The following is an 18,757-nucleotide window of genomic DNA, read 5'->3' on the forward strand; positions in this document are numbered from 1 at the left end:
AAATTTTACAGCTCCAACAATCAAGTATGAGGACAGATGAAGGCAGGCAGATGAAGGATAGAAACTTTTTGTCTCTCAGGCACCTTTTTGGGGGAAGCTTACAGAGAATTGTGTCAACAAAATAAGGGACTAAATCAAGGGAATGAAAACATGTAATTGAGGAAACAGAAACCTGCTCCAGGAAAGGGGCAAGAGGCTAAACACCAGAATGAATGCTGTTCATCAGGTCTAGACCCAGACTGGGAGGAAGACAAGCTTCCAGGGAAAAGTATAACTGATAGGTTATGAGATGCACTTTGACATTTGGAGGTAGATCTTCTGTGGGGGTTAGAAAAATAGATTGATAAGTATATAGAGTTTCTTTTAGAGAAAAATAGTAAAGTATTAGATTGAACAATATGAAATTACTGTTTTATAGCTCAAAATTTTGTCCAACATTGGCTGTTTCGTACCTTTCAAGGTAACCTACCAGTGAATAATATGATGCAGGAAATCTGCGTCAAGAAGTCTAACAATAACAAAAACAAAAGAAAAGTTGGAGGAATATGTGAAACAAGATTGTCAGATATTGTTTTTGAAACTGGGTAATAGACACGTGGGGTTGGTTCATTGTCCTGTATATGTTTGACTATCCCATAGTAAAAAGCAGTAAAAAAAAAAGAAAGAAAGAAAGAAAGAAAATCATGACAACATAGAAATGGGCAAAATTTCAGTAATCTTTCAAACGCCTGGAGGAATTTCCACTTAGCAATGCTCCGATTAAGTTATAGAACCACTGGACACAGAAAAAGTCAGTTTTTGAAACAGCCCATCTACCCTGGATCATCAGTCACAGTGGGTTAAGCAACATCAGGGATGTTTCACATCCCCCATTTCATCCCTTCCTTTATACTGATTCCACTGATTCTAGGATTGCATTGTGCAAGAAAACAGTACTGACAGCTGTTCCATATGCTTAGATCCAAAACTGAATAAGGCAATCATTTCTCACTGCCCGTCAATTACCTCCCAGTTCATTTCTCTTCTTGTCCAAACTAGATTCCGGGATTCATCATTCTATTCACACCCTTGTAAATATCCGTAAGCCCCTGCTCTATCACTTCTGCTTTTTGTAGCTGGCAACAACCAGCTCTGGAATGAACCCTACCTCCTGCCTTCTCTGCATCTGTACCCAGAGAACTAAATATTACTGGAGAAAATCACCTAAACCTGACAGGCTTAATGTTATATTTATTATTGCAAATCATAAACTGGCAATTTTACTATCGTTGCTGTCTTAAATGCAGCTAAGTTACTTTAAAGAAGCAAAGAGTAAAACCAACAGCCAGCTTCAAACAAAGCAATGGATGCCAGACACTCTCATGGTATCCATAAGGAACTGAAAAAAATAAGTGGCATGTTAGAATTCTACTCACAACAAAGATATTTTTCAAGAATGAAGGTAAAATAAAAACACACAGAGACAAAAACTGAAACACAGTTCTCAGGTAACACATCACCAGCAGGCCCAAATTAAAGAAAATACTAAAGAACATTCTTTTGGCAGAATGGAAATATTCCTACACAGAAGCCCAGAGAATTTAGGAGGGAAAAGAGCAACAAAAATGGCAAATCTATAGGAAACCCGCCAAATACTGACTTTTAAAAATAATGTCTTATGAACTTTAAAATAGATCATTAAAATACACCACTATAGCATCTAAGTAAATAGGGAGATAAATGGCCTTAAAAGGTGCTATAGATCTTGCATTGTTGGAAAAAAGAATAAAGGCCTAAATTAATATCAAATTTTGATATGTTATGGTTGTATGTTGTATCTCCAGGAAAAGCACTAGTAAGAGAATAAAAGAATATACAACTTTTAAACTAATAGAGAAAAAAAGAATAATAAAAAATATTCAATCCGAATGAAGGCTAGAAAGAGGAAACATAGAACTGATAAAACAAGTGGAAAGAACACAGTAAGATATAAATTTAATTCTAAATATACCAGTAATTCCATTAAGCTTAAATGAACTAAACAGTCTAATTTGAAAACAAAGGTTATATGACTACATAAAGAAAAAAAACCAACTATATGCTGTTTAAAATGGACACATATAAAACATAATGAGAAAGAAACATTGAAAATGAAACAACGGGAAATTATTCAAACACATTCATAAATTAAGCTTGTATAACTCTATTAATATCAGATAAAGTAACTTTAAGGCAAAAAGCATTATTAAAGATAGAGAGAAACACTTTACAATGATAGAAGGCTTAAGTCACCAGGAGACTACAACAGGTCTAAATTTGCATGCATCAAATAACATGGACTCAAGGGCTTCCCTGGTGGCGCAGTGGTTGAGAGTCCACCTGCCGATGCAGGGGACGCGGGTTCGTGCCCCGGTCCGGGAAGATCCCACATGCCGCAGAGTGGCTGGGCCCATGAGCCATGGCCACTGAGCCTGCGTGTCCGGAGCCTGTGCTCCACAACGGGAGAGGCCACAACGGTGAGAGGCCCGCGTACCACAAAAAAAATTTAAAAATAAAAAAAAAAAAATAACATGGACTCAAAAGATATATAGAAAAAAATTGACAAATCTACCAGAATAAAAGAAGCAAGTCCACAATCATAACTGGACAAGCAGTCAAAAACAAACCCAGTATGGGTTTTACATAATATGATATGGCAAATTTGATTTAATGAACATACAGAACTCTATATCCAATGATTACAGAATATACATTCTTTGTAAGGCATAGAGAAGTTTTATAAAAATGATCATATACTGGGCCATAAAAACAGTCTCAACAAACTTCAAAGGATTGAAATTATATACAGGATGTTCTCTGATTATAAGGTAATTAGGTAGAAATCAATAACAAAAAGATACCTAGGAAAGCTAGATATATTTAGAAACTAATAAATATATTTCTACATAATTGATAGGTCAAACAGAAAATTACACTGAAAATTAGAATATATCTTGAAAAAAATTTTTAAACTGTATATAAAAACTTATGAGATACAGATAAAACAGTGCTTAGAAAGCAAATTGGCTTTTAAAATGGCTTTAAAAATGCTATATATTTTAAAAAGAAAGGCTAAAAAATCAATTCACTAAGCATCCATCTCAAAAAGTTAGAAAAAAGAGCAACAAACTAACTAAGAAAATTGAAGGAAGAAAATAATTGCAGCAAAATTATAACAACAAAATTAATGAAACAGGAAACATCATATATAGAAAGAATCAACAAAGGCAGAGGTTGATTCTTTGAAAGACTAAGAATATTGACTGATAAAGGCCTAGGGAGAAAAAAAAACAAACAAAAAAGCCCAGACAACTAATGTCAGAAATTAAAGGTCAACAGCACAATTCATACTGCAATATTAAAAAGATAATAAGATTTTATGCCGATAGATTGGAAATTTAGAAAATATGGACAATTTTTTTTTAAATACAACTTACCAAAATTGACAAAAGGAAAAGGAAATATGAAAAGTCTTATAAGTGTTAAAGGAATTCAATCTGTAATTTAAAACATTGGGACAAAGAAAACTCCAGGCCCAGAATTAATTGGTGATGAATTCTACTATTTACAGAATAATATCAATATTATAAAAATTCTAGATAAACATAACTTAACTTTGACATTATAAGAAAGGAAAATTACAGACCCATCTCTCATGTGAACATACATGTAAGAATCTTAAACGAAATGTGAGCAAACAATATCCAGCAATATATAAAAAGGAAAATCAGTCATGACTAATTTGAGTTTATTTCAGGAATATAGTACTGATTATATTAGACTATCAATCAATATAATTTGTCCCAATAACAGAATAAAGGAGAAAAATCATATCATCATATTAATTGATATAGAAAAAGTATTTGTTAGGATGCAGTATCCATTTGTGATTTTAAAAGTAGAAGGAAATTTTAATAATCTGATAAATAGTACCTACAAAAAAACTTTTACCAAGTATACTATTTAAAAGTAAAATGTTGAAAGTTTGAGATCAGTAACAAGACATGGATGCCAATTATTACTACTACCTCTGCACAATATTTAAATACTTAAAGTCCTAATCAGTGTAGTGAAGCAAGGAAAAGAAATAAAAGGTGAAAGAATAGGAAAGGAAAAAATAAAACTCTCATTATCCTCAGATAATATTCAAAACAATAAATTCAAAAGATTCTTCATGTAAATTATTAGAATCAACAAGTCAGTCTAGCAAAGTCACTGGAAATAAGGCAATACACAAAACTCAATTGATTTTCTATATATTAGCAATAAACAGGAAAAATGCTTAAGAAGATAGCATTTATAATAGCATCAAAACTATCAAATACCTCGGGAGGAAATATGCAAGACTTTTATGCAGAAAATTATAATATACTATTGAGAGAGTTCAAGAAGAACAAAATAAATGAGAGATTTATCACATTTATAACATAAATTCTCCCTAAATTTATCTTTACATTCAGTGCAATCCCAGTCAAAAGTCAACAGGTTGTTTCGTGGAACTTGACAACTTGATCTAAAATCTACTTGGTAATGGAAGGTACTGGAATGGCCAACACAACCTTGACAAAGAGTTAGAATAACTTGTCTACCGGATGCCAGGACTTATGATAAAGCTAAAATAATTAACATGGCATGGTAGTGGTGCAAGGATAGACAAACAGACCAATGAAACAGAACAGAGAATCCAGAAAAACAGACCCATGCATATGATCCATGGACATTTGATCCAAGGTGATACTGCAGGAGAAAGATCTTTGCTTTATACTAATTCATCAACCTGCACATTAATATCTTATGCATTTTTCTATATATGTGTTGTAGTTCACTATAAAAAAAGTGTATTGATGATTAAAACTAAAAGTAATAATAGTAAAGTAACATAGAAGAATAAAATTGTTACAAACTACTATTATACTAAATATGAAGAAACCAAGTTTGTGTACAAACCAATTATTATACTAAATTTGAAAAGAGTGAACTCTGACATTAAAAGAGAAGAACTTTCAAAATGTGTTAAACAACAAAACATAGCTCTATGTTGTTTATTAAAAGCACCCTTAAAATGATCAAGAGTGGATAAAAATATAAAGGTAAACATAGAAATACCAATGAAATGTAAATTTAAAAGAAAGAGGGAGTAGCAAGGTATAAATTAGATTTAAAAGCATTAAAATGTATAAAGACAAACACTATGTAATGAAAAAAGACACTGTTTATGAAGATGACACAAGTCATATCTGTAGTATCAAACAACACAATAGCAAGAAATGTAAAGAAAAATTAAACTGCAATGATAACGATGAAAATACAGTTATACAGAAAGACTTCAATACACCTCTTTCATGGGAATTCCCTGGCGGTCCAGTGGTTTGGACTCCACGCTTTCCCTGCCGAGGGTCTGGGTTCAGTCCCTGGTCGGGGAACTAAAATCCCACAAGCTGGGTGTGGTGCGGCATGGCCAAAAAAAACCCGAAAAACAAAAACAAAATACACCTCTTTCATAATTAAATGGATTTAGTTGTCAAAAAATACTGGAATGGAATAACATAATCAACACATTCAAAGACAGATAGGTAGATAGATAGATAGATAGAGAGAGAGAGAGAGAGAGAGAGAGATGAAATCTCATATGCCTCAGAAAGAGAACATATGTTCCTTTCAGGTCTCTTTTACAGCAAACATCATTGGGTGTCTCCCTAACATCCATTCCTCTCTCTCTCTTCCTTCTTGATGCCAAATCCCACTTGTTAGAAGGAAAGCTAAAAATGCCAGATACTTCCCTAATATCACTTGAAGCCAGGGCATAGGCTTGTGACCTTGCTCTGTCCAATGGAACCTGTAGAGCAATCTGCCAGGGTCTTTTAAGAATTTCCTCTCTTAGAAGAGAAGGGAAAAAGTCTCACATTCTTCCTGCTTTGAATTGACCCTGTGAGGGTGTGAAGGACTTGCAGGCAAGCAGAACAGATAGGTCAGGAGGGTCCCAGAGAAACTGACCCCAGAACCCTAATATAATGGAGCAACTGGACCAACCCTGGAACTACCTGCCCCAGTTTTTTGGAAAGTGAGAAAAATCAGCCACTTCATTAAGCTACTTTTAACAGATATTCTATTTCTTGCAACCTAAAGCATCCTAATTGGATCACCCATCCTAATTGATCTATCCAAAATAAATCACATCATCAGAAAGGTTTAACAATTTTTTCAAAGTAGAGATCTTCTAGGCCCCATTCTCTGATCATCATTAAATAGAAATAGAAATAAGTAATAAAAGGTGACTAAAAAAACATAACCACTGGAAGCTTAAAAAACACATACACAGAACACCATTGGATATTTGCTCAAAGAGGAAATAAAACATGAAAATACAAACTCTCCAGAAAGCAATGAAAAGAAGACTTTTTACCAAAACCTATGGAAGAACTCAAAAGATGTGTTTAGGGTAAATGCCAAATTACCATCTTTAATGTAAAAAGGCTAAAATTAAAGGCAACTACCACTCATGTTGAAGACTTAGAGACCAAGCAGCAAAGAAATAAAAAAGAGGGAATTAATAAAGATAAAAGTTGAAATTAAGGAATGGAAAACCAAAAAAGTAGAAATGATCAATAAATCCAAAAGCTGCCTTTTAAGATATACCAATAAAATAGATAAATTTCTTCCGAGACTGATTAAGGAAAAATGAGGAGAGAATAAAACTATATAAGATTAGGAATTTTCAAAGGAGATATAAACACAGATACAGAAGAGATTTTAAAAACTATAAAATCTATAACCACAAATTTGAAACCCTAGGACAAGTAGATAATTTCAAAAAAGAATTGGATAATTTCCTAGCAAAATATAAATGAATCTGGGAACAAGTGGCAAACCCAAATACACCAATTACAATAGACCAGATTGGAAAGGTGATTAAAGGCCTATCATTAAGAAAGCACCAGGACCAAGTGATTTCATAACTTATTTCAGCTAACCTAAGAACAGTAATCCCAGTATTATTTAAATTATTCCAGAATGAATGAAAAGGGAAACTTCCTAATACATTTCATGAACCAGCAGAACTTTTAACACCAAAACCTGATACAGTAACAACCCTCCCCCCCCAAAACAAGGAAACCATAATCTCACATATAAGTACAGATGCAAAATTTCTAAATAAAACATTGGGAAGCAGTATTCAGCAATGACTCAAGAGAATAACACACTGTGACCAACTAGAGCTTAATTCAAGGAATTCAAGAGTGAAATTCAATGTAATGAAGTTTATTTACCAAAAATCAACAGCAAACATCATTCTTCATCATCATGGTGAAAAAATAAAGCCATTTCAAATAAAATCAGAAACCAGACAGGAATGTTTGCTATGGCTATTACTATTCAACATTGCTGTGAGGAGGTCTAGCAAATGAAATAAACACTGGATAAAAGAGACACTATTTTGGCTAACTACAGAATTGTATACTTAGGAAATCTAATAGACTATAGTTTACAAAAAAAACAACAATCAAATCTAGTACAATTAATGAGAATATTTGATAAGGTAACTCTATAAGATAAATATACAAACATCATTAGGCTTTCCTTATTCTAGCATAAATACCCGGAAACAAAAATGGAAAAATATTCCATACATAATTGTGAAAAAAAGCAATAAAATATTGTTACGGAATGAATGTTTGGGTCCTCCCCAAATTTATAGCTTGATACTTCATCTCCAATGTGATGGTATTTGGAGGTGGGGTGTTTGAGAGGTAATTAGGTCATGAGGATAGAACTCTCATGAATGAGATTAGTGTCCTTATAAGAACAGGCCAGAGAGCTAACTAGCTCTCTTTGTGCCATAGGAGAATACAATGAGAAGTCAACAGTCTGCAACCCAGAAGAGGGCCCTCACCAGAACCTGACCATGCTTGCACCCTGATCTTGCACTTCCATCCTCCATAACTCTGAGAATTTCTGTTGTTTATAAACCACCCAGTCTATACGGTGCTTTGTTACTGAAGCCAAACTGACTAAGGCAAATACTTAGGAATAAACTCTGCAAGAAAAGCACAAAACTTAAATGGTGATAACCAGAAAATCACATTGAAGGATAATTTTTAAAATCTGAACAAATGAAAAGATATCCATATTCTTAGATGGAAAGATTTAATAACAATTCTCTTATGTCATAAAAATGTGCAATTAAAAAGCAAGTAAAATATGGGCTCCTAAAAGAGAAAAGAGACATTAGGTAAAAGCTGAGGAAATCTGAACAAACTATGGACTTTACTTAATACCCAGTACATCAATACTGGTTCATTAATTGTAACATATGTATCATACTAATGTAAAATGTTAATGGGGAAAGGGTGAGGAGTATACGGAAACCCTCTGTACTATTGTCACAATTCTTCTGTAACTCTAAAACTGTTTTAAAAAAGAAAGTTTTCTTTTTTAAAAAAACATATTTGTACGACAATTAGGGAAGTTAAAAAAATATATTATTCCAATTAAATAGATAAAATTATCTTAAAGTTTAGAGAGAAAATAAATGCCCAAGAAAGCAAAAAAGTGAATGAAAAAGAAGAATGAAAGAAAATATACTATAAAGCCACTGTAATTAAATCAATATGGAGTATTAGTATAGGAATAGATATATCAATCAGTGGACCAGAACAGAAAAGCCAGAAATAAAATCCAGTTTATATGAGATTTTAATATATTGACAAAAACATATCTCAATTCAATGGGGAAAGAGTGACTATTTAATAAATGGTGCTGGCACAACTCCCTATCCATCTGGTAGGAAATAGTCTCCAATCTCATATTATAAATAAGAAACAAATTCCAGATGGAGTAGATGCCTAATGTAATAAATAAAGCATCAAAAAGTTAGAAGGAAAGCTAGGAAACAACACACAATCTGTTTTTTAACCAGAAAGAAAAGATAGCCATATCTAAGTTTATAAAAATGAAAAACAATTTATGTTGTAAAAGCTACCATAAACAAAACTAATAGGCAAATGATAGATTTGGGGAATACTTGGAAAAGAGATAACAGATAATGAGTTAGTAGTCATCACCAGTATACAAAGTGCTGTTAAAAATTGGCAAGAGGCAAGCAATCCAGTGAGAAAATTGGTAAAGGATGTGAAAAGGGAATCCATGAGAACAAATCCACATAGCATGAAGATGCTCCAACTAACTATCAATTAGAGAAATGCAAACTACAGTAAAAAAAAATAATATCTCACTCTACACCAAATCAGATAAAAGAAAAATGAGAGTGCAACAGTACCAACTGCCAACAGGATGAATAGAAAAAAATGTAATTGTTTACAGCTGTTCTGAAAAGCAGTCAGGCAAATATTTTTAAATTAAAAGTATGCAAGACACTTCAACCAACAAAATCACACTCCTAGAAATCTATCTCATAAAAATAAAATCACCAATAAAATGTTTATTGCATCATTGCTCTTATTGTGGAAAAAAATAAAAAGTAACAAAATGAGTTCCCAGCAATAAGGTAATAAATAATGGTACATCTATACTGTAGAATATTAAGCAGCCATTAGAAAGAATGAATTAGTGTTACACCATTTGACTTGGAGGGATTTTCCTGGATGTATTTTTGAATGATAAAATGAAATGCAGGGACTTCCCTGGTGGTGCAGTGGTTAAGAATCCGTCTGCCAATGCAGGGGACACGGGTTCGAGCCCTGGTCTGGAAGATCCCACATGTTGCAGAGCACCTAAGCCCACGAGCCACAACTACAGAGCACACATGCCTAGAACCCGTGCTCCACAGCAAGAGAAGCCACAGCAATGAGAAGACCACGCACCGCAACAAACAGTAGCCCCCGCCTGCCACAGTGAAAGTGGTCTAGCGAAAGCCTGCTCGCAGCAACGAAGACCCAACACAGCCAAAAATAAATAAATAAATAAATTTATATTAAAAAAAATAAAATAAAATAAAAGTGAGATGCAGAGAGGTGCATACATCACAATCCCATTTTTAAAAAGCAAACATTGAACAAAACCCCCAAATATATGTACACCCAAGTGTGTGTGTGTGTGTGTGTTGTGTAAAGGCAAACATGGAGACAAACATGGAAGGAAACACACACAGGTTGCTAACACAGATGACTGGCAGCATGGCAGGGAAGAAGGGTGTGCAGGGGTTGGAAAGGAAAAATGGGCAGAATTTATGATATGATTATGTTAAGGAAATTAATCAAAAACTTGCTACAACATGGATTAGGGTATAACATGATTGGCATGAGCGTCCATCCTCCATGTGGTCCCCAATCTCAAACTATATCATAGTCATCTGGCATTTTCTCATCCACTGAACTATTAGTTCTGTATAATGTTGCTCACAGTCCTCTCATTTGTGCATTTTGTGACCATCCTACTGAAAAAGATAATTTTTCCATTAACTGTTACCCCACATTTTATGAAATTGAATTTTGGACCCCACTCTTCAGGTTGCGGTATGGTTTATGCACAAATGCAAATATGTACCTATACATAAAGAAATTAGAAAAAATAAGGAATTGGTACTTATATATTTCTTGATTGTTGAACAGCCATAAAGTAAAAAATACTAGTTACAGAAAAATATGCATGAAGTATTCTATTTCAGTAAAAGCATGCAAAACCCTAATTTTAAACGTACAATTAAGTATTTTTAAGTGAAAAAGAAAGCTTTGGATAGGATTCACAAAGCCACTGGCTCAGGTTACATAAAGGGGAAGGAAGTAGAAAGGAGGGGCCGATTACTAACTTTGCTTTTATACCTCTCTATGTTTTATTACTTCACTTATTACAACAAGTAAAAAAGTATTGCTCTTGAAATCTGAAAACATTAAGTAAAGAAAACAAAGATAAATTGCAAATAATAAAGTAAATTGGGTATTAATGAGTAGCTACCTCGTAAGACATGTTGTGAAGATTAAATGAGACAATCCATGTAAAGTGTTTAGCACATTACCTAACATGTTGCAAATGCTCGATAAATAGGGGCAATTTTTATTTAAAAAATAAGACTACAGAGAGCAGTGGCAATTAGGAAGCTGAAAAGATAATGTCTTTGAAAATGACACTGTGTACACAAGGCACTTTTTTCCCTACAACTGAATCTGATCTCCTTTGCACTGCAAGGACTCATATCATGGTAACTATACAGCTCATCAAACACACTTTCATTGACAGTAAAAATAAAATTACAATTAGATAAATAAGATACTTAAACAATACAAAGGAAATGGCAACTTTTTGCCTTGCAGGCTCTTTAAGAACTTCAAGAACCATCCTAAAGCACTATGCTTCTGTCACAACCACTTCTGATGAGAAACACTTGACCCTGGATGTTTCCCTCATATTAGAGGAGACTGAACAGAACCCATTTCATACAGATTGGAGAGTGATGCTACTGCTCTTTCTGAGGGCCTGCCCAAGCGGGAAATCCATTCCTAGACGTAGAAATTCCACTCTCAACTCTGAAAATTTCTTTGCTGGTCTGCCTAAAAGCATGTTGGTTTAGTGATAATCTACAAACTAAATTTGGTCCATCAATTCTATTCTTATTGTACAACCAAACATTGAAATAAGTTCATAAGTTGCATGAGTGTGTTATTAGTCTTATTACTTACATGGAATTGACTTTATCTTCGGGGCCTTGCACTTGGCCTGTCACAGTGCCTTTGCTGGTATTCTTCACCCAGCCAACCACCCCTATTTTCCTTGCCTCATCTTCGGTGTACTGGTTTCAGGAGAAAACAAGAGAGACGAAGTCCAACATCAAAGGTCTGAATTTACAACATACTTGATTCTAACATTCAAAAAGGTATGGTCACAAAAAAGCTGATTACTTTAAAATATAGTCTATGCCAAAGATTGTGTAGTTGACCCATAGTAATACCTATATTTACAAAAACTTTCGTTTAAATGGTATTTTTTGTGTGTGTGCTAAATTCCACATTCAGTAAAGACAAGCACGTTATGAGAAAATAAACTGATGGTGGGAATTATTTCAGAAAAGAATTTCCATGATGTGTTTTGGAATCCATAAAGCTCAGTTGCATTGCCCTCACAACTGGCTAATGCTAAATTACACTGTCAATCTGGGTTTCAAATGATGATCACTCCAAGATTCTTAATCACTGAGCAAAAATATCCAGTTATGATCAACATAAAGAATTGGATTAAAAGATTCCAGTGTTCTCTGTTGACTCTGGACTTGCCACGCAATTGTTATAATTGCCTATGAGTAAATTTATTTCTCCTATTATTCGTAATAGTTTTTTAAAATTCCTTTTCCTGATTCCAAATTCAATTATGCTACCAGCACATGCAAACCTAGAAACATTTTTATTTTGTATTACTTTAACTACATCACACTAAAATTCTTGTGGAGCCAGAATACCAGCATTTTTTAGAAACATGCTCTTCTCCTGTTTGGAGCCCAGGGTGACCAAGAGCTCTACACTCCACGTCCCCAACTAAATGAAGCAGTGCAAACCAAGATGATTATAGCTAGGATTGCTGGAAGGGCTGGGTTCTGAAAATGTCACACCTTCACAGATAGCAGCGAAAAAGGAGACAATCTGAACTCCAGGGGATGCGACTATCTCAACAGGCAGAGACTTGACTTGTGGGAACCTGTTAGAACCCTTAGAGGTTAGGAACAGAGACCTAGCTAGTGATTCCCAGCTCAAACAGTAGGTGAGAATACATGCCACGTTTAACTTTAAGAAAGGAGTACTATATTTTAAAAATTGATATTTTAAAAGTATTTTAAAATAAATATTTTAAAATAAATATCTAAAAGGCAGCAAGGGGTTTTAACTTTAAAAACCTAGGAACCACTTCCTTGTGCAACAATGGGCTTTTCTCATTTTGCAATTCAAGATATGTACCGTTGACTGGAGAGATTCTTCCATCCAGAACAAGTGGAAGACCCCATACTGTGTATTAAATATACCTAATCAAAATGTTTAATTGAATCACCCCAAGAGAGGTACTTTCGAAATTCATAGAAATATTAACGGAAAACCAGGAAGGTTGTAATGTTTTTAATAGACTACTTTTAAAAGACATCCTTAATAAAAATCTCAACCAGTAACTTGAAAGAAATACAAATATTTCTTCATTCACTGTCAAGGACAGGAAATTAGCAATAGATTAGCACTAAGTAGATAACTGCTCTGTCTCTGTGACTAAATAACAGTGGGGGTGGGAGGGAGATGGCAAAAAATAATAAACAGATTGGTGACTTACCATCCTGAAGCAAACACCTGTATAAGAGAAAGATGAAAAGAAATGTCAGGTTGTCTACCTTTAAAAAAAGTATATATTTCCTGACTTAGCTTTCATCTAGTTTATTAAATAGTAAGTAAATGAAATGAACAAAACCTTTAATATCTGAATGCATTCAGAAAGTGTTTTTTAAAAATTCTTTTCTTTTAAAACAAAAAGAGAAAAAGGAAGGTTATTTTTGAAGAAAAAGAATAATATTCTGAAACCAAAGTATAATGAAACGCCAAACTGCATATTCCTTCTATTTTAAAATGCTAAATAAAACAAAATAATTACTACAAGAACAGTTGAGTGTGCTGGCATAAAACTTACCCACCCTCAGCTTTTAGAATGTCTTCTTTAGGGGCTTCCCTGGTGGCACAGTGGTTAAAAGTCCACCTGCCAATGCAGGGGACACGGGTTCAAGCCCTGATCTGGAAAAATCCCACTTGCCACGGAGCAACTAAGCCCATACACCACAACTACTGAGCCTGCACTCTAGAGCCCATGAGCCACAACTACTGAAGCCCGCGTGCCACAACTACTGAAGCCCATGTGCCTACAGCCCGTGCTCTGCAACAAGAAAAGCCATGGCAATGAGAAGCCCGCACACTGCAACGAAGAGTAGCCCCTGCTCGCCGCAACTAGAGAAAGCCCATGTGCAGCAACGAAGACCAAACGCAGCCAAAAATAAATAAATTAAATAAATAAATAGAATGTCTTCTTTAAATACAAGTACTAAATTCAAGTTTAAATGTAATAAAACATTACTATTTTAATTCTACTTTCTGGAAAAGGCAAAACTACAGGGACAGAAAACTGATCTGTGATTGCCAAGGGCGGGAGTGGGAAGGAGTGGGGCGCTGAAAAGGAGCACGAGGGAAATTTTTGGGGTGATTGGACTGTTTTATGTCTCAGTTGTGCTGGTAGTGGTGGTGGTTACATGACTGTATGCATTTATCAAAACTCATTGAACTGTATACTAAAAAGGGTGAATATTACTGAATGTAAATTATACCTCAATTTTTAAAAATTAGAAAAAAAATAGGCAAATCACAGGGGATAGATCAAATCAATCTCAGAGAGGTCAAAAGATATTGCTTCTCCAAACAGCAATTGAGTCTGATTAAGAGGATACAGAAGACAAGATCCGTGGCTTGGGTAATTTTATGTAGTTTTGTAAGCAGATTTGTAATAACAAGGAGTATCATTTGTTTCCTGAGGGTAGTGTATTGTGGTACCAAATGAATACGAAGAAAAAAAGAGTAGTGGAGCAAAAAAGACAGGATAGTATCACAAGTGAAATTCTTATGGGGCTATAAAAAATATTTTAAAAGATACCTATAGGGCTTCCCTGGTGGCGCAGTGGTTGAGAGTCCGCCTGCCAATGCAGGGAACATGGGTTCGTGTCCCGGTCCGGGAAGATAGCACATGCCGCAGAGCGGCTGGGCCCGTGAGCCATGGCCACTGAGCCTGCGCGTCCGGAGCCTGTGCTCTGCAACAGGAGAGGCCACAACAGTGAGAGGCCCGCGCACCAGAAAAAAAAAAAAAGATACCTATAAATGTGAGGGAAGGATGAGTGGGGAGTATTGATCTGAAGAAGAACCAGAAAGGTAATCTGTTATATAGATGGAGGGAAAGACATGAGTCAGTAGATATAAAAGGAATGGGCAGAAAATTCAAGAGAAACTTCAGGTTAACCAGACCATGTAGAAGAGACAAAACAGGCAGAACTGTGGAGAAGTGTGCAGTCATTTTTTCCTGGAGTGAGGGGATCCCAGAAGACACTGACTAAGCAGAGTTGAAAGTTTGGGTCCAGGCCTATTGTGCATATTCCCCTCTGAGTTTCTCAACAGTGAACAGCCCCAAATGATGTTAGCATTAAGAAAAGAAAGCACATGCAACTGAAGTAAACAGAAATTGGAAACATATAGTCCAGCTCTTTCCTATTCAGACCGGTCCATGAACCAGAGGCACCAGCATCACCTGAGAGGTTTTTAGAAAATCAAATTGTCAAGCTCCTCCCCAGCACTAAAGAATCAGAAACTCTGCAGGTTGCATCTTGGAATCCAATTTTAACACGCTCTCCAGGTGATTTTTATGCCCGCTAAAGTTTAGAATCAATGGTTGGCTCCACCTTAAAGGAAGGTCTGGGAAAGGTTTGAAAAGGATTTATATTTCAGGTGAAGAATTGCATCGCAAAGGGGAAAACTCCAATCTTGTAGGGTACTGCAGGTCTGATGCATTTCTCATTCATGCTGTTCAAATTCGTGTTGGTAATAAATCATGTACTTGCATGTCAATATTGCCTCAGCTATTTTACAAGTCAACAGCGCTACTTGAAAGAAACCATGGACAATGAAAAGACAAAAAACCCTGTCCTGCACTCTAACTGGATTTGGTGCTGGAGCAGAGCAGGCAGCCTGTCACTTAGGTTGCTCCCTCCACCCTTACTACTTACTGCCAGAAACACCGGAGCTGCCAGAAAGGGAGGTTAACAACAAGCTGCCCACTCCACCATACTCCACCCCACTCCACCCCCGGTGAAGAGCAACATCCTTTCAACATTTATGAATTCCCAGCAGCCCTTCCACCATCTATTTACTGATGACAAAAAGGCCATTTGCTTAAGGTGACAGGATTTGAGGAATTTTTAAAAGAGTTATCCAATACATTGCAGGGTTAAGGAAATTACCTACTCCAGTCTGCTAATGAAATGTTCTTTTCACACAGACATAATCTAAGAATCAGGCAACTCATATATATATATATAGAGATATATATATATTTTTTTTTTTTTGCTGTAGGCGGGCCTCTCACTGCTGTGGCCTCTCCCGATGCGGAGCACAGGCTCCGGCCGCGCAGGCTCAGCGGCCATGGCTCACGGGCCCAGCCGCTCCACGGCATGTGCTATCTTCCCGGACCGGGGCACGAACCCGTGTGCCCTGCATCGGCAGGCGGACTCTCAACCACTGTGCCAACAGGGAAGCCTCACAATTCATATATTTAATAAGCACACTAGGGACTTCCCTGGTGGTGCAGTGGATAAGACTCTGCGCTCCCTATGCAGGGGTCCTGGGTTCAATCCCTGGTCAGTGAACTAGGTCCCACATGCATGCAGCAACTAAGAGTTCGCATGCCACAACTAAGGAGCCCACATGCTGCAACTAAGGCCTGGTGCAACCAAATATATAAATAAATATTTTTTAAAAAAATAAGCACACTTTTAGACATTCTGATTATTCACTTAACAAATATTCATTGTCTAATTTTGCAGAGAATGAGATGAGTAAATAAGACAGTCCTGCCATCTAGGAGCTTACAGTATAGTGAGGAAGATAGACAAGTAAAATGGCAATTAAAATGTAGAAGACAACAGGTACAAACTTCCAGTTATAAGATCAATAAGTACTAGGGATGTGATGTGCAACATGATAAATAAAATTAACTTATGCTTATGTTACATATGAAAGTTGTGAAGAGAGTAACTCATAAGAGTTCTCATCACAAGGAAAAATATTTATTCCTTTTTCTTTTATTTTGTATCTATATGAGATGATGGATAGTCACTAAACTTATTGTGATAATCATTTCATGATGTAAGTCAAATCATGCTGTACACCTTCAACTTATATAGTACTGTATGGCAATTATATCTCAATAAAACTGGGGAAAAAAGAAAAAAGAATAATAAATAGAACTTTAAAAATAAATAAAACATAGAACAATTATGAGTTGAAAGATGTATAAACCAGGATGCAAGTGGGAGTTCACAGGACAAACAAATGACCCACCCAGTCTTGGGTAATTTTAGGGCAGGCTTATTGAAAACGGGACATTGATACTTCAGTGATGAGCAAAAATTAGTATGATGAGAATGGAATAACATTAAAGATGGAAGAGCATGTGCAAAGTCCCCAAATCAGGATCATGACCTATTTGGATACCACGCATAGTTAAATATTCAAAACCATGTCATTGCACTCATTTTACCAATTATTTCTAGCCCCAAACTTCATTTTCAAGACTTGCTAAAAAATAGTTTAATTCTATTTCAACTGTTTCTAGAAAAATGGGTAAAAATGTTTTTACACCCTAGTCCAAGTTATCATAATCTCTCAACTAATCCACAGCAATGGCCCCCTTCACTAGTCTCCCTATGTCTAGTTCTGCCCTCCTACAGTCTAGTCTCCATAAAGCAGCCAAGGTGGTTTTCTTTCCTTAAGTAAAATCAAATCACTTCCTTTCCCAGCTTAAAACCCTCTGGTGGCTCCCTATCACACTCAAAATAAAATACGTTCTGGTTACCACAGCCTCCAGGCCCCTTTCTAATGCTCTGTCTCATCTCTTAGGACTCCTGTCTGCTCATTCCATTCCAGCCAAATTTTTCTCCTTTGTGTCCCTCAACATGCCAAGCATATTCCTGCCTCATGGCCTTTGCATTTACTATTCCCTCTGTCTGAACTGCTCTTCCCCCTGATCTTCTCATTGCTGGCTCCTTCTCATCATTCATGTCTCTGCACCAATGTCATCTCCATAGAGAAATAGTCCCTGACCAATTTATTTAAAACAGCACTGCATCCTTATATGTTTCCTGGATATGCATAACCGATTACCATATGATATTACTAGGTATTTATTTGTGGGGTTTTTTTTTTCTGTCTTGTTCAACACTGTGTCCCCAGCACCTAGACCAGAGCTTGGCACATAGTTGTTGAATAAATGAGTGAAAGAAAAACCAGCTGATAAATATTTAAGTGAACTGTTTTACTGTCCTGTAGTAATTCATTATTAACATTGTAAATATACATGCAACCATACTGATTAGAGTTTAAGTTTAATTTCAAAGTGATGATGATAAATTTACTGCACTCAAAGCTGGAAAGAATCATAAGACTTCTGTGTTGATTCTAGCAGAACTTTACTGCTTTATCTAAATGATAATATATAGTTTGATGTGTGTGTGTGTGTGTGTGTGTGTGTTTATATATAATATACTATATACTAAAAAGGGTAGCAAGAAGTCACTACATAATGCCTAAGTTGACAAATCAGGAAATATTAATATGAGCGTGTTGTTTATAAATAATGGCTTAACAACCATAAGAACTGAAAAAAGAAATGGTTAAACTGGTTGTCTTACAGAACTTAGAGGACTTGGGATAGAAGACTAGAGCAGGACATGGCGGCTGTATTTGTAACTATGAATGGTAAGGGCGCACACACATTTATTAAACAGATCTTAAAACAGTACAACTAAAGGATTGCCCTTTAAGTTTAAGAGACTTAATTTTAGGCTAAGTTCATACTGCTTGACAAATTGGGTAGATAATACAAGTGTTGCCCATTGCTTTAAGCAGTGATAAATGGAAAAAAAAATAAGACTGAGATAAATCGTATGTGAAAGATTCAATATGTACTTAACAGAAATTTAGGTTGTCTTGGCTATAAACCAAATATC

At 35.6% G+C, this 18,757-nt stretch overlaps 1 protein-coding gene across 2 annotated transcripts in view; it reads right to left on the bottom strand.

Moving 5' to 3' along the window:
* The window catches only part of ACYP2 (acylphosphatase 2), a 174,324-nt gene that overhangs the window by 146,397 nt on the left and 9,170 nt on the right, over positions 1-18,757 (bottom strand). For both annotated transcript variants that reach the window (XM_079941019.1, XM_079941020.1), the window contains exons 2-3: positions 13,279-13,295; positions 11,652-11,761 (exon numbers count right to left, since the gene is read on the bottom strand). In XM_079941019.1, coding sequence (XP_079797145.1) covers positions 11,652-11,761; positions 13,279-13,295 — 127 coding nt within the window. The remainder of the gene's footprint in view (positions 1-11,651; positions 11,762-13,278; positions 13,296-18,757) is intronic.

The sequence above is a fragment of the Stenella coeruleoalba genome, assembly GCF_951394435.1.
Source record: "Stenella coeruleoalba genome assembly, chromosome: 13".
Classification (NCBI taxonomy): Eukaryota; Metazoa; Chordata; class Mammalia; order Artiodactyla; family Delphinidae; genus Stenella; species Stenella coeruleoalba.